The 16,510-nt window shown below is 60.1% G+C and overlaps 2 protein-coding genes and 1 pseudogene across 2 annotated transcripts; 1 reads left to right on the plus strand and 2 right to left on the minus strand.

Annotated features, from left to right (window-relative positions):
• The first annotated feature begins 5,347 nt into the window (after nucleotides 1–5,347).
• Nucleotides 5,348–5,753, plus strand: LOC140645889 (claw keratin-like; annotated as a pseudogene).
• A 2,463-nt stretch (nucleotides 5,754–8,216) lies between these two features.
• On the minus strand, nucleotides 8,217–8,633 carry LOC140645885 (claw keratin-like). Its single transcript, XM_072849355.1, has one exon. It carries the CDS (start codon nucleotides 8,631–8,633, stop codon nucleotides 8,217–8,219), a length of 417 nt encoding a protein of 138 aa, XP_072705456.1.
• Nucleotides 8,634–13,546: 4,913 nt separating this feature from the next.
• On the minus strand, nucleotides 13,547–13,959 carry LOC140645896 (scale keratin-like). The gene is given in 2 exon segments (XM_072849360.1): nucleotides 13,547–13,809; nucleotides 13,812–13,959. Coding segments are annotated over 2 exon segments (411 nt in total).
• Between the last annotated feature and the right edge of the window lie 2,551 nt (nucleotides 13,960–16,510).

A 16,510-nucleotide genomic window follows, 5' to 3' on the forward strand; every position in this document is an offset into this window, starting at 1 on the left:
AGCCCCTTCCCCACACTCTTGCCCAATCCCCGCTGTGTTTTCCAGGACTCCTTGCCTGCCTGAAAGATGTCCTGCTCCAGCCTGTGCGTCCCTTCCTGTGGGGTGGCCGCCCCGGCCCGCTGGCTGACACCGCCAACGAGCCCTGCGTGCGGCAGTGCCCCGACTCCACGGTGGTGATCCAGCCCCGGCCTCGGTGGTCACCTTCCCGCGGCCCATCCTCAGCTCCTTCCCGCAGTACAGCGTTGTTGGCTCGGCGGGAGCCCCCGGCGTTGGAGGGGGCTACGGCGGCACTTTTGGAGGCCGTGGCGGTTTTGGAGGCTTAGGGGGCTATGGGGTGTATGGAGGCCTTGGGGGCTATGGGGGCTATGGAGGCTCTGGGCTTTATGGGGGCTACGGAGCCTTTGGGAGCTGCGGATACGGCGGCTGGCGCCGAGGCCACCGGTACCTCAACGGCAACTGCGGGCCCTGCTAAGCCCCACGCTGCGTCCGGCCACAGATGAAGGAGAGCTCCAGAAAATGCCCTGGCACAGCCCAACATGGCGCCCGAAGGAAGGACATCCCTTTGGCGTTGCTGGCCTCCAGAGCCTGGATGCCTCGTGCCTGCCTGGGGCCCAACTCTGCCTTCCTCCTGCCCCGCTTGAGCTTCCCTCCAGGACTTGCTGCCCCCTGACGACGCAGCCCCATGCTGGGTGCCTGCTCCTGCGGCACATCGGATGCTCACTGTTGCTCTGCCCACTGCCAGGAGACAGGGAAGCCCTTGGCCAGGGCCCCGCTCTTCTCCCAACTCCCTCCTCCCCTGGAACTGCAATAAAAGCTCTGTTGCATCGTAATGTCGACCCATCGTTTTTCTTCATCCTTCCTCCATACCCAATACCCTGAGTGGCAGCCTTGGCTCCCCGGGCCGTCCCAGCCAGCTCCCACCCGCGACCTCGTCAGGGTGACCTGCGGGAGCTGCCTCGCTTCCTCCTGCCTGCCCTTGACAGCACATGCCTTCACCAGCCAGCCGCCTCCAGCGGGGCTTTGCTAGTCTCCTTTGACAACAGCTTCTCCCTCTTTGCCCTCCCTGTCTTCTCCCCACTTTGGGCTCCTGCACTCTGCTGGGCCCCACAGTGAGTTTGCTGAACACTCTGGCCATTCCCCACAGGCTGCCTGCAGCCCCAGGGCTGCGGGCATTGGGACGCCAACAGAGCCAGTCCCAACGGCAAAGGCCCACCTCAGAGCCACTTGGGAGGCCACGGGTCCACAGGGGAGAGCGTGAGCAAGCCCCAGCACTGCCTTGCCTCCATCCTCTCCACATTCCTGCACCCCTCCTCATCCTCCTCCTCTTCTTCCTCTGTCTCCCACTGCTCCTTGGAGCACTTTTGGCATTGCCCTGCACTCACTGCTTGAGCAGAAGCCCTTCCCGGCATTCCTTGTGTCACCCGCCTGCAGCCTGGGGACACGGCTCTGCCCAGGCAGGACAGGAGAGCTTCGCACAGCCCGGTGCTCTGCACCAGACTTTGCTAGCCCTTTGCTGACCTTCCTTGCACACCAGCCCACAAAGCAAGCAGCCCACACTGCCACACCCACCCAAAGCACCCACCCACGGCAGCCGTGACGGGGTCACCAAAACCCCTTGCACCCTGTGCCCTCAGCGGACGTGCAGGGGACATCTCGTGAGCCAGGACCTGGTGGATGGTCGAGAGTCAGTGCAGGGGGGGACCTGGCCAGATGCGCGGATGGGCAGAGATTGAAACGGCCTCGAGGGGAGGAGAAGACGTGCAAACTTCTGTTCAGGCGGCGGAAGAAACGAATGCCTGCTCTTGCCGTTTTGCTGCCTTTTCTTCCCATGCTGTGTGTTCACAATTGTGGATGACGCATCTTTTCCTGAGCTCGCCAGCAGTGACCAACGTGCTGCCCCGCTGCCCTTCCTGATGCCTGTGGCCGGAACTGTCTCTGTCCGAGACCACCTTGCAGCGCCGGGATCACACGGTCAGAGAAGATACTTGGGGAAGGGAGGGACCTCAGGATTGGAGGGTAGGCCGTCCAACCGCCTGCTCAAAGAGCTTTGCGCTTCACGTGACTGGATACGTGTGGCCATTTCATGGCTCTGAGAGGAAACTTGGGAAAAGTTGGCTGTGTCTACCTCACCCCTTCCCAGTGCCCCCCACCTCTAGCTGGGTGCGGGGACATGGCCAGCAGCCCTGTACATGCAGTGCTCGTCTCTCCATTTCCCTGGACCTCCAAATGTGACCAATAACAAGCCAAGAAAAGAGGTAATGCCAGGCATGCTGGTTTGGCAGCGGATTCGCAAGAGCTGCTGCAAGACACCTCTGGCACGTTCACGTATTGGAAGTGGGCTTTGGAAATGCAGTGTGTTTATTGCTGGTGGGAGACCAGAGGAAGCTGAGTGGGATGTGCTCCACAAGACCCAGCCGGGACTGTCATCATCAGTTGTAACACACCGAGCAAACTGCCCAAATGCTCCAAGGGCACTACCGTGGGAGATTCAGGCAGCCCAGACTGACAGGCCCTGAGGAGGTTTGGGGGAAGTGGGAAAAAAGAAGGAAGCATCAAGAAAAACCATGGGTCGACACTGCGATGCAGCACAGCTTTTATTGCAGTTCCAGGGGAGGAGGGAGCGGGGTGAAGAGCAGAGCCCTGGCCAGGGCCTTCCCCTGTTCCCTGGCAGTGGGCAGAGCTACAAGCAGCAGCAGCCGTGCCACAGGAGCAGGCACCCAGTGCGGGTCTCTGTCATCAGGGGGCAACGGGTCTTGAGGGGAAGCTCAAGCGGGGCAGGAGGAAGGCAGAGTTGGGCCCCAGGCAGGCACGAGGCATCCAGGCTCTGGAGGCCAGCAATGCCAAAGGGCTGTGCTTCCCAAGAGCGTCGTGTTGGGATGTGCCAGGGGCTTTTCCGGAGCTCTTCTTCATCTGTGGCCGGACACAGCGTGGGGCTTAGCAGGGCCCGCAGTTGCCGTTGAGGTACCTGTGGCCTCCGCGCCAGCCGCCATATCCGCAAGCCCCAAGGCTGCGTAGCCCCAGTGAGGCCCGTAGCCTCCATAGTCCCCATAGCCCCCATAGCCCCCAAGGCCTCCATACACCCCATAGCCCCTAAGCCTCCAAAACCGCCAAGGCCTCCAAAAGTGCCGCCGTAGCCCCCTCCAACGCCGCGGGCTCCCGCCGAGCCAACAACGCTGTACTGCGGGAAGGAGCTGAGGATGGGCCCGGGGAAGGTGACCACCGAGGCCGGGGGCTGGATCACCACCGTGGAGTCGGGGCACTGCCGCACGCAGGGCTCGTTGGCGGTGTCAGCCAGCGGGGCCTGGGGCGGCCACCCCACAGGAAGGGGCCCACAGGCTGGAGCAGGGCATCCTTCGGTTTTGTAGGTAAAGCTGCAAGACAAGGCAGAGCTACGGCTCAGTGCACGGCCTGATCCCAAATCCATCCTGCCTCCCTCGTACTTGGAAGCAGCGTCCCAGGACATGCTCTGCCTCATCTCAAGCGGTCAGAGCAAAAACGCGTTCCAGAGTTGAAACGCTTGTTAAGACCCCTTGCTCCCCTCATGCTCCCTGGTTCTTACTCACCCACGGGAGTGAGGAAAACCTCCCTCATCCAAAGCAGATGGGAAATCACCAAGCTCCCAAAGGACTTGAGTCCATTGGTATACTCAGGGCATCGTACCTACAAGTGTAAATTTCCATCCTTTCCATAGCTCTCAAACAGGACCATCGCATCCTAACTCTGCACTATGAAAGCGTGGTGGAGCACACAGCAAAAGATACTTTGAGAAAGCTACTGCTGAGGAAGGAAAGCTGGAGGTAAGACTTGGACTTACCACAGTGATCAGGAGAATCAAGCGGAGGAAGACGGACAGAGGGCTGCAAAGCCCTCAGCTCTTTTATACGTGTCCCAGACTGCCCGGGCCATCGGCCAAGGGGGTGGTTGCAAAAACCCCAGGCAATTATGAAATCAAGCGGACAAGCTTCATGGCACAGATAGTGATGTGAGACGATTATATGCCTCCTCACTGGGGACACTGGCATGCAGATGTGCCCTAGAGAAGAAAGAGGTGATGGGAGCGACAGGCCGTGACACATCATTGCATGAAAGACAAGGCGCTGCTGTAGCTGAACTCGCAGCACCAATAAACCCCGATCTGTCCGTAATCTGCTTTTGCTTACGCAGAAGACTCCTGGGCATCTTGCAGAAGATTGCTGTGCCCAACCACGCCACACTCAGCAGCAGCCCAGCCACGCACACAGAGCGCAGCAGTGCCCAGCGTGCCTCTGCCTGTGGCGAGCGTGGCCACGTGCAGCCCGGCTCTCTGTGGGTGCTCGGCCAGCATCTCCTGGCACAGTCCTCAATAGCCAGCTGAGTAATGGAGCACCTCCAGAGAGGGCTCGCGGAGGACCATGCTCGCGGAGGACATGAGGCTGAAGGAGCTGACAGCGACCGGGTCCTGTTGCTGCTCTTCTGCTCCTCCATAGACGTCCCCCCTCTCAGAAGTCTCCCCTGCGCTATCCCACTGCCGTGCCCATCGCGTCTCTACCAGCCCCCTGTGCGTTTGGGGTTTTGCCACGCATGGGACCCGTCTCCACTACTCTTTGCATGGCCATCAGGGGAAAGCAGGACCTAAAAATACGAATGTCCTCCAGAGCCTTAGAGGTGGGCAATTAATAGAGACGTCTGTGGACACCAAGAAATTGAGATGAGCAGCTGTTGCTGGCATTGGGAGATGGTGGGCATTTGGAAGTCACTCCCAGCACGTGCAAGGGCTTCTCCCTTTGCCCAACCTCCCAGTGCCTCTCTTTACCGGCTTGTAAAAGAGAGGTAATGACAGGCGTGATGGTTGTGCACAGGATTGCAAAGCACTTGTGCAGGATGCGCAGGACTCTTCTACGTAGGCAAAGTGGGGGATTAGGGACAGATCGGGGTTTATTGGTGCCGCGAGTTCAGCTCCAGCAGCGCCCTGTCTTTCATGTAATGGGGTGTAATGGTCTGCCCCTCCCATCACCCCTATCCTCTCCAGGGCTCGTGTGCACGCCAGTGTCCCCAGTAAGGAGGAATATAATTGCCTCGCATCACAGTCTGTGTCATGAAGCTTGTCCGCTTGATCTCATGATTATGTGGAGTGTCCGCCACCACCCCGTTGGCCAATGCCCCGGGCAGTCTGGGACATGTATAAAAGAGCTGAAGGCTTTGCAGCCCTCTATCCAGCTTCTACCGCTTGACTCTCCTGATCAGAGGGGTAAGCCCGGGTCTTGGAAGCGACTTGGGAATCTCTCCCTGCCTCCCTCGATACAGCCCCTTCCCCACACTCTTGCCCAATCCCCGGTGTGTTTTCCAGGACTCCTTGCCTGCCTGAAAGATGTCTTGCTCCAGCCTGTGCGTCCCTTCCTGTGGGGTGGCCGCCCCGGCCCCGCTGGCTGACACCGCCAACGAGCCCTGCGTGCGGCAGTGCCCCGACTCCACGGTGGTGATCCAGCCCCCGGCCTCGGTGGTCACCTTCCCTGGGCCCATCCTCAGCTCCTTCCCGCAGTACAGCGTTGTTGGCTCGGCGGGAGCCCCGGCGTTGGAGGGGGCTACGGCGGCACTTTTGGAGGCCGTGGCGGTTTTGGAGGCTTAGGGGCTATGGGGTGTATGGAGGCCTTGGGGGCTATGGGGGCTATGGAGGCTCTGGGCTTTATGGGGGCTACGGAGCCTTTGGGAGCTGCGGATACGGCGGCTGGCGCCGAGGCCACAGGTACCTCAACGGCAACTGCGGGCCCTGCTAAGCCCCACGCTGCGTCCGGCCACAGATGAAGGAGAGCTCCAGAAAATGCCCTGGCACAGCCCAACATGGCGCCCGAAGGAAGGACATCCCTTTGGCGTTGCTGGCCTCCAGAGCCTGGATGCCTCGTGCCTGCCTGGGGCCCAACTCTGCCTTCCTCCTGCCCCGCTTGAGCTTCCCTCCAGGACTTGCTGCCCCCTGACGACGCAGCCCCATGCTGGGTGCCTGCTCCTGCGGCACATCGGATGCTCACTGTTGCTCTGCCCACTGCCAGGAGACAGGGAAGCCCTTGGCCAGGGCCCCGCTCTTCTCCCAACTCCCTCCTCCCCTGGAACTGCAATAAAAGCTCTGTTGCATCGTAATGTCGACCCATCGTTTTTCTTCATCCTTCCTCCATACCCAATACCCTGAGTGGCAGCCTTGGCTCCCCGGGCCGTCCCAGCCAGCTCCCACCCGCGACCTCGTCAGGGTGACCTGCGGGAGCTGCCTCGCTTCCTCCTGCCTGCCCTTGACAGCACATGCCTTCACCAGCCAGCCGCCTCCAGCGGGGGCTTTGCTAGTCTCCTTTGACAACAGCTTCTCCCTCTTTGCCCTCCCTGTCTTCTCCCCACTTTGGGCTCCTGCACTCTGCTGGGCCCCACAGTGAGTTTGCTGAACACTCTGGCCATTCCCCACAGGCTGCCTGCAGCCCCAGGGCTGCGGGCATTGGGACGCCAACAGAGCCAGTCCCAACGGCAAAGGCCCACCTCAGAGCCACTTGGGAGGCCACGGGTCCACAGGGGAGAGCGTGAGCAAGCCCCAGCACTGCCTTGCCTCCATCCTCTCCACATTCCTGCACCCCTCCTCATCCTCCTCCTCTTCTTCCTCTGTCTCCCACTGCTCCTTGGAGCACTTTTGGCATTGCCCTGCACTCACTGCTTGAGCAGAAGCCCTTCCCGGCATTCCTTGTGTCACCCGCCTGCAGCCTGGGGACACGGCTCTGCCCAGGCAGGACAGGAGAGCTTCGCACAGCCCGGTGCTCTGCACCAGACTTTGCTAGCCCTTTGCTGACCTTCCTTGCACACCAGCCCACAAAGCAAGCAGCCCACACTGCCACACCCACCCAAAGCACCCACCCACGGCAGCCGTGACGGGGTCACCAAAACCCCTTGCACCCTGTGCCCTCAGCGGACGTGCAGGGGACATCTCGTGAGCCAGGACCTGGTGGATGGTCGAGAGTCAGTGCAGGGGGGGACCTGGCCAGATGCGCGGATGGGCAGAGATTGAAACGGCCTCGAGGGGAGGAGAAGACGTGCAAACTTCTGTTCAGGCGGCGGAAGAAACGAATGCCTGCTCTTGCCGTTTTGCTGCCTTTTCTTCCCATCCTGTGTGTTCACAATTGTGGATGACGCATCTTTTCCTGAGCTCGCCAGCAGTGACCAACGTGCTGCCCCGCTGCCCTTCCTGATGCCTGTGGCCGGAACTGTCTCTGTCCGAGACCACCTTGCAGCGCCGGGATCACACGGTCAGAGAAGATACTTGGGGAAGGGAGGGACCTCAGGATTGGAGGGTAGGCCGTCCAACCGCCTGCTCAAAGAGCTTTGCGCTTCACGTGACTGGATACGTGTGGCCATTTCATGGCTCTGAGAGGAAACTTGGGAAAAGTTGGCTGTGTCTACCTCACCCCTTCCCAGTGCCCCCCACCTCTAGCTGGGTGCGGGGACATGGCCAGCAGCCCTGTACATGCAGTGCTCGTCTCTCCATTTCCCTGGACCTCCAAATGTGACCAATAACAAGCCAAGAAAAGAGGTAATGCCAGGCATGCTGGTTTGGCAGCGGATTCGCAAGAGCTGCTGCAAGACACCTCTGGCACGTTCACGTATTGGAAGTGGGCTTTGGAAATGCAGTGTGTTTATTGCTGGTGGGAGACCAGAGGAAGCTGAGTGGGATGTGCTCCACAAGACCCAGCCGGGACTGTCATCATCAGTTGTAACACACCGAGCAAACTGCCCAAATGCTCCAAGGGCACTACCGTGGGAGATTCAGGCAGCCCAGACTGACAGGCCCTGAGGAGGTTTGGGGGAAGTGGGAAAAAAGAAGGAAGCATCAAGAAAAACCATGGGTCGACATTGCGATGCAGCACAGCTTTTATTGCAGTTCCAGGGGAGGAGGGAGCGGGGTGAAGAGCAGAGCCCTGGCCAGGGCCTTCCCCTGTTCCCTGGCAGTGGGCAGAGCTACAAGCAGCAGCAGCCGTGCCACAGGAGCAGGCACCCAGTGCGGGTCTCTGTCATCAGGGGGCAACGGGTCTTGAGGGGAAGCTCAAGCGGGGCAGGAGGAAGGCAGAGTTGGGCCCCAGGCAGGCACGAGGCATCCAGGCTCTGGAGGCCAGCAATGCCAAAGGGCTGTGCTTCCCAAGAGCGTCGTGTTGGGATGTGCCAGGGGCTTTTCCGGAGCTCTTCTTCATCTGTGGCCGGACACAGCGTGGGGCTTAGCAGGGCCCGCAGTTGCCGTTGAGGTACCTGTGGCCTCCGCGCCAGCCGCCATATCCGCAACCCCCAAAGGCTCCGTAGCCCCAGTGAGGCCCGTAGCCTCCATAGACCCCATAGCTCCCATAGCCCCCAAGGCCTCCATACACCCCATAGCCCCCTAAGCCTCCAAAACCGCCACGGCCTCCAAAAGTGCCGCCGTAGCCCCCTCCAACGCCGGGGGCTCCCGCCGAGCCAACAACGCTGTACTGCGGGAAGGAGCTGAGGATGGGCCCGGGGAAGGTGACCACCGAGGCCGGGGGCTGGATCACCACCGTGGAGTCGGGGCACTGCCGCACGCAGGGCTCGTTGGCGGTGTCAGCCAGCGGGGCTGGGGCGGCCACCCCACAGGAAGGGGCCCACAGGCTGGAGCAGGGCATCCTTCGGTTTTGTAGGTAAAGCTGCAAGACAAGGCAGAGCTACGGCTCAGTGCACGGCCTGATCCCAAATCCATCCTGCCTCCCTCGTACTTGGAAGCAGCGTCCCAGGACATGCTCTGCCTCATCTCAAGCGGTCAGAGCAAAAACGCGTTCCAGAGTTGAAACGCTTGTTAAGACCCCTTGCTCCCCTCATGCTCCCTGGTTCTTACTCACCCACGGGAGTGAGGAAAACCTCCCTCATCCAAAGCAGATGGGGAAATCACCAAGCTCCCAAAGGACTTGAGTCCATTGGTATACTCAGGGCATCGTACCTACAAGTGTAAATTTCCATCCTTTCCATAGCTCTCAAACAGGACCATCGCATCCTAACTCTGCACTATGAAAGCGTGGTGGAGCACACAGCAAAAGATACTTTGAGAAAGCTACTGCTGAGGAAGGAAAGCTGGAGGTAAGACTTGGACTTACCACAGTGATCAGGAGAATCAAGCGGAGGAAGACGGACAGAGGGCTGCAAAGCCCTCAGCTCTTTTATACGTGTCCCAGACTGCCCGGGCCATCGGCCAAGGGGGTGGTTGCAAAAACCCCAGGCAATTATGAAATCAAGCGGACAAGCTTCATGGCACAGATAGTGATGTGAGACGATTATATGCCTCCTCACTGGGGACACTGGCATGCAGATGTGCCCTAGAGAAGAAAGAGGTGATGGGAGCGACAGGCCGTGACACATCATTGCATGAAAGACAAGGCGCTGCTGTAGCTGAACTCGCAGCACCAATAAACCCCGATCTGTCCGTAATCTGCTTTTGCTTACGCAGAAGACTCCTGGGCATCTTGCAGAAGATTGCTGTGCCCAACCACGCCACACTCAGCAGCAGCCCAGCCACGCACACAGAGCGCAGCAGTGCCCAGCGTGCCTCTGCCTGTGGCGAGCGTGGCCACGTGCAGCCCGGCTCTCTGTGGGTGCTCGGCCAGCATCTCCTGGCACAGTCCTCAATAGCCAGCTGAGTAATGGAGCACCTCCAGAGAGGGCTCGCGGAGGACCATGCTCGCGGAGGACATGAGGCTGAAGGAGCTGACAGCGACCGGGTCCTGTTGCTGCTCTTCTGCTCCTCCATAGACGTCCCCCCTCTCAGAAGTCTCCCCTGCGCTATCCCACTGCCGTGCCCATCGCGTCTCTACCAGCCCCTGTGCGTTTGGGGTTTTGCCACGCATGGGACCCGTCTCCACTACTCTTTGCATGGCCATCAGGGGAAAGCAGGACCTAAAAATACGAATGTCCTCCAGAGCCTTAGAGGTGGGCAATTAATAGAGACGTCTGTGGACACCAAGAAATTGAGATGAGCAGCTGTTGCTGGCATTGGGAGATGGTGGGCATTTGGAAGTCACTCCCAGCACGTGCAAGGGCTTCTCCCTTTGCCCAACCTCCCAGTGCCTCTCTTTACCGGCTTGTAAAAGAGAGGTAATGACAGGCGTGATGGTTGTGCACAGGATTGCAAAGCACTTGTGCAGGATGCGCAGGACTCTTCTACGTAGGCAAAGTGGGGGATTAGGGACAGATCGGGGTTTATTGGTGCCGCGAGTTCAGCTCCAGCAGCGCCCTGTCTTTCATGTAATGGGGTGTAATGGTCTGCCCCTCCCATCACCCCTATCCTCTCCAGGGCTCGTGTGCACGCCAGTGTCCCCAGTAAGGAGGAATATAATTGCCTCGCATCACAGTCTGTGTCATGAAGCTTGTCCGCTTGATCTCATGATTATGTGGAGTGTCCGCCACCACCCCGTTGGCCAATGCCCCGGGCAGTCTGGGACATGTATAAAAGAGCTGAAGGCTTTGCAGCCCTCTATCCAGCTTCTACCGCTTGACTCTCCTGATCAGAGGGGTAAGCCCGGGTCTTGGAAGCGACTTGGGAATCTCTCCCTGCCTCCCTCGATACAGCCCCTTCCCCACACTCTTGCCCAATCCCCGGTGTGTTTTCCAGGACTCCTTGCCTGCCTGAAAGATGTCCTGCTCCAGCCTGTGCGTCCCTTCCTGTGGGGTGGCCGCCCCGGCCCCGCTGGCTGACACCGCCAACGAGCCCTGCGTGCGGCAGTGCCCCGACTCCACGGTGGTGATCCAGCCCCCGGCCTCGGTGGTCACCTTCCCGGGCCCATCCTCAGCTCCTTCCCGCAGTACAGCGTTGTTGGCTCGGCGGGAGCCCCCGGCGTTGGAGGGGGCTACGGCGGCACTTTTGGAGGCCGTGGCGGTTTTGGAGGCTTAGGGGGCTATGGGGTGTATGGAGGCCTTGGGGGCTATGGGGGCTATGGAGGCTCTGGGCTTTATGGGGGCTACGGAGCCTTTGGGAGCTGCGGATACGGCGGCTGGCGCGGAGGCCACAGGTACCTCAACGGCAACTGCGGGCCCTGCTAAGCCCCACGCTGCGTCCGGCCACAGATGAAGGAGAGCTCCAGAAAATGCCCTGGCACAGCCCAACATGGCGCCCGAAGGAAGGACATCCCTTTGGCGTTGCTGGCCTCCAGAGCCTGGATGCCTCGTGCCTGCCTGGGGCCCAACTCTGCCTTCCTCCTGCCCCGCTTGAGCTTCCCTCCAGGACTTGCTGCCCCCTGACGACGCAGCCCCATGCTGGGTGCCTGCTCCTGCGGCACATCGGATGCTCACTGTTGCTCTGCCCACTGCCAGGAGACAGGGAAGCCCTTGGCCAGGGCCCCGCTCTTCTCCCAACTCCCTCCTCCCCTGGAACTGCAATAAAAGCTCTGTTGCATCGTAATGTCGACCCATCGTTTTTCTTCATCCTTCCTCCATACCCAATACCCTGAGTGGCAGCCTTGGCTCCCCGGGCCGTCCCAGCCAGCTCCCACCCGCGACCTCGTCAGGGTGACCTGCGGGAGCTGCCTCGCTTCCTCCTGCCTGCCCTTGACAGCACATGCCTTCACCAGCCAGCCGCCTCCAGCGGGGGCTTTGCTAGTCTCCTTTGACAACAGCTTCTCCCTCTTTGCCCTCCCTGTCTTCTCCCCACTTTGGGCTCCTGCACTCTGCTGGGCCCCACAGTGAGTTTGCTGAACACTCTGGCCATTCCCCACAGGCTGCCTGCAGCCCCAGGGCTGCGGGCATTGGGACGCCAACAGAGCCAGTCCCAACGGCAAAGGCCCACCTCAGAGCCACTTGGGAGGCCACGGGTCCACAGGGGAGAGCGTGAGCAAGCCCCAGCACTGCCTTGCCTCCATCCTCTCCACATTCCTGCACCCCTCCTCATCCTCCTCCTCTTCTTCCTCTGTCTCCCACTGCTCCTTGGAGCACTTTTGGCATTGCCCTGCACTCACTGCTTGAGCAGAAGCCCTTCCCGGCATTCCTTGTGTCACCCGCCTGCAGCCTGGGGACACGGCTCTGCCCAGGCAGGACAGGAGAGCTTCGCACAGCCCGGTGCTCTGCACCAGACTTTGCTAGCCCTTTGCTGACCTTCCTTGCACACCAGCCCACAAAGCAAGCAGCCCACACTGCCACACCCACCCAAAGCACCCACCCACGGCAGCCGTGACGGGGTCACCAAAACCCCTTGCACCCTGTGCCCTCAGCGGACGTGCAGGGGACATCTCGTGAGCCAGGACCTGGTGGATGGTCGAGAGTCAGTGCAGGGGGGGACCTGGCCAGATGCGCGGATGGGCAGAGATTGAAACGGCCTCGAGGGGAGGAGAAGACGTGCAAACTTCTGTTCAGGCGGCGGAAGAAACGAATGCCTGCTCTTGCCGTTTTGCTGCCTTTTCTTCCCATCCTGTGTGTTCACAATTGTGGATGACGCATCTTTTCCTGAGCTCGCCAGCAGTGACCAACGTGCTGCCCCGCTGCCCTTCCTGATGCCTGTGGCCGGAACTGTCTCTGTCCGAGACCACCTTGCAGCGCCGGGATCACACGGTCAGAGAAGATACTTGGGGAAGGGAGGGACCTCAGGATTGGAGGGTAGGCCGTCCAACCGCCTGCTCAAAGAGCTTTGCGCTTCACGTGACTGGATACGTGTGGCCATTTCATGGCTCTGAGAGGAAACTTGGGAAAAGTTGGCTGTGTCTACCTCACCCCTTCCCAGTGCCCCCCACCTCTAGCTGGGTGCGGGGAACCTCACCCCTTCCCAGTGCCCCCCACCTCTAGCTGGGTGCGGGGACATGGCCAGCAGCCCTGTACATGCAGTGCTCGTCTCTCCATTTCCCTGGACCTCCAAATGTGACCAATAACAAGCCAAGAAAAGAGGTAATGCCAGGCATGCTGGTTTGGCAGCGGATTCGCAAGAGCTGCTGCAAGACACCTCTGGCACGTTCACGTATTGGAAGTGGGCTTTGGAAATGCAGTGTGTTTATTGCTGGTGGGAGACCAGAGGAAGCTGAGTGGGATGTGCTCCACAAGACCCAGCCGGGACTGTCATCATCAGTTGTAACACACCGAGCAAACTGCCCAAATGCTCCAAGGGCACTACCGTGGGAGATTCAGGCAGCCCAGACTGACAGGCCCTGAGGAGGGTTGGGGGAAGTGGGAAAAAAGAAGGAAGCATCAAGAAAAACCATGGGTCGACATTGCGATGCAGCACAGCTTTTATTGCAGTTCCAGGGGAGGAGGGAGCGGGGTGAAGAGCAGAGCCCTGGCCAGGGCCTTCCCCTGTTCCCTGGCAGTGGGCAGAGCTACAAGCAGCAGCAGCCGTGCCACAGGAGCAGGCACCCAGTGCGGGTCTCTGTCATCAGGGGGCAACGGGTCTTGAGGGGAAGCTCAAGCGGGGCAGGAGGAAGGCAGAGTTGGGCCCCAGGCAGGCACGAGGCATCCAGGCTCTGGAGGCCAGCAATGCCAAAGGGCTGTGCTTCCCAAGAGCGTCGTGTTGGGATGTGCCAGGGGCTTTTCCGGAGCTCTTCTTCATCTGTGGCCGGACACAGTGTGGGGCTTAGCAGGGCCCGCAGTTGCCGTTGAGGTACCTGTGGCCTCCGCGCCAGCCGCCATATCCGCAACCCCCAAAGGCTCCGTAGCCCCAGTGAGGCCCGTAGCCTCCATAGACCCCATAGCTCCCATAGCCCCCAAGGCCTCCATACACCCCATAGCCCCTAAGCCTCCAAAACCGCCACGGCCTCCAAAGTGCCGCCGTAGCCCCCTCCAACGCCGGGGCTCCCGCCGAGCCAACAACGCTGTACTGCGGGAAGGAGCTGAGGATGGGCCCGGGAAGGTGACCACCGAGGCCGGGGGCTGGATCACCACCGTGGAGTCGGGGCACTGCCGCACGCAGGGCTCGTTGGCGGTGTCAGCCAGCGGGGCTGGGGCGGCCACCCCACAGGAAGGGGCCCACAGGCTGGAGCAGGGCATCCTTCGGTTTTGTAGGTAAAGCTGCAAGACAAGGCAGAGCTACGGCTCAGTGCACGGCCTGATCCCAAATCCATCCTGCCTCCCTCGTACTTGGAAGCAGCGTCCCAGGACATGCTCTGCCTCATCTCAAGCGGTCAGAGCAAAAACGCGTTCCAGAGTTGAAACGCTTGTTAAGACCCCTTGCTCCCCTCATGCTCCCTGGTTCTTACTCACCCACGGGAGTGAGGAAAACCTCCCTCATCCAAAGCAGATGGGGAAATCACCAAGCTCCCAAAGGACTTGAGTCCATTGGTATACTCAGGGCATCGTACCTACAAGTGTAAATTTCCATCCTTTCCATAGCTCTCAAACAGGACCATCGCATCCTAACTCTGCACTATGAAAGCGTGGTGGAGCACACAGCAAAAGATACTTTGAGAAAGCTACTGCTGAGGAAGGAAAGCTGGAGGTAAGACTTGGACTTACCACAGTGATCAGGAGAATCAAGCGGAGGAAGACGGACAGAGGGCTGCAAAGCCCTCAGCTCTTTTATACGTGTCCCAGACTGCCCGGGCCATCGGCCAAGGGGGTGGTTGCAAAAACCCCAGGCAATTATGAAATCAAGCGGACAAGCTTCATGGCACAGATAGTGATGTGAGACGATTATATGCCTCCTCACTGGGGACACTGGCATGCAGATGTGCCCTAGAGAAGAAAGAGGTGATGGGAGCGACAGGCCGTGACACATCATTGCATGAAAGACAAGGCGCTGCTGTAGCTGAACTCGCAGCACCAATAAACCCCGATCTGTCCGTAATCTGCTTTTGCTTACGCAGAAGACTCCTGGGCATCTTGCAGAAGATTGCTGTGCCCAACCACGCCACACTCAGCAGCAGCCCAGCCACGCACACAGAGCGCAGCAGTGCCCAGCGTGCCTCTGCCTGTGGCGAGCGTGGCCACGTGCAGCCCGGCTCTCTGTGGGTGCTCGGCCAGCATCTCCTGGCACAGTCCTCAATAGCCAGCTGAGTAATGGAGCACCTCCAGAGAGGGCTCGCGGAGGACCATGCTCGCGGAGGACATGAGGCTGAAGGAGCTGACAGCGACCGGGTCCTGTTGCTGCTCTTCTGCTCCTCCATAGACGTCCCCCCTCTCAGAAGTCTCCCCTGCGCTATCCCACTGCCGTGCCCATCGCGTCTCTACCAGCCCCTGTGCGTTTGGGGTTTTGCCACGCATGGGACCCGTCTCCACTACTCTTTGCATGGCCATCAGGGGAAAGCAGGACCTAAAAATACGAATGTCCTCCAGAGCCTTAGAGGTGGGCAATTAATAGAGACGTCTGTGGACACCAAGAAATTGAGATGAGCAGCTGTTGCTGGCATTGGGAGATGGTGGGCATTTGGAAGTCACTCCCAGCACGTGCAAGGGCTTCTCCCTTTGCCCAACCTCCCAGTGCCTCTCTTTACCGGCTTGTAAAAGAGAGGTAATGACAGGCGTGATGGTTGTGCACAGGATTGCAAAGCACTTGTGCAGGATGCGCAGGACTCTTCTACGTAGGCAAAGTGGGGGATTAGGGACAGATCGGGGTTTATTGGTGCCGCGAGTTCAGCTCCAGCAGCGCCCTGTCTTTCATGTAATGGGGTGTAATGGTCTGCCCCTCCCATCACCCCTATCCTCTCCAGGGCTCGTGTGCACGCCAGTGTCCCCAGTAAGGAGGAATATAATTGCCTCGCATCACAGTCTGTGTCATGAAGCTTGTCCGCTTGATCTCATGATTATGTGGAGTGTCCGCCACCACCCCGTTGGCCAATGCCCCGGGCAGTCTGGGACATGTATAAAAGAGCTGAAGGCTTTGCAGCCCTCTATCCAGCTTCTACCGCTTGACTCTCCTGATCAGAGGGGTAAGCCCGGGTCTTGGAAGCGACTTGGGAATCTCTCCCTGCCTCCCTCGATACAGCCCCTTCCCCACACTCTTGCCCAATCCCCGGTGTGTTTTCCAGGACTCCTTGCCTGCCTGAAAGATGTCTTGCTCCAGCCTGTGCGTCCCTTCCTGTGGGGTGGCCGCCCCGGCCCCGCTGGCTGACACCGCCAACGAGCCCTGCGTGCGGCAGTGCCCCGACTCCACGGTGGTGATCCAGCCCCCGGCCTCGGTGGTCACCTTCCCCGGGCCCATCCTCAGCTCCTTCCCGCAGTACAGCGTTGTTGGCTCGGCGGGAGCCCCCGGCGTTGGAGGGGGCTACGGCGGCACTTTTGGAGGCCGTGGCGGTTTTGGAGGCTTAGGGGCTATGGGGTGTATGGAGGCCTTGGGGGCTATGGGGGCTATGGAGGCTCTGGGCTTTATGGGGGCTACGGAGCCTTTGGGAGCTGCGGATACGGCGGCTGGCGCGGAGGCCACAGGTACCTCAACGGCAACTGCGGGCCCTGCTAAGCCCCACGCTGCGTCCGGCCACAGATGAAGGAGAGCTCCAGAAAATGCCCTGGCACAGCCCAACATGGCGCCCGAAGGAAGGACATCCCTTTGGCGTTGCTGGCCTCCAGAGCCTGGATGCCTCGTGCCTGCCTGGGGCCCAACTCT

Source organism: Ciconia boyciana, unplaced genomic scaffold (genome assembly GCF_034638445.1).
Source record: "Ciconia boyciana unplaced genomic scaffold, ASM3463844v1 HiC_scaffold_40, whole genome shotgun sequence".
NCBI lineage: Eukaryota > Metazoa > Chordata > Aves > Ciconiiformes > Ciconiidae > Ciconia > Ciconia boyciana.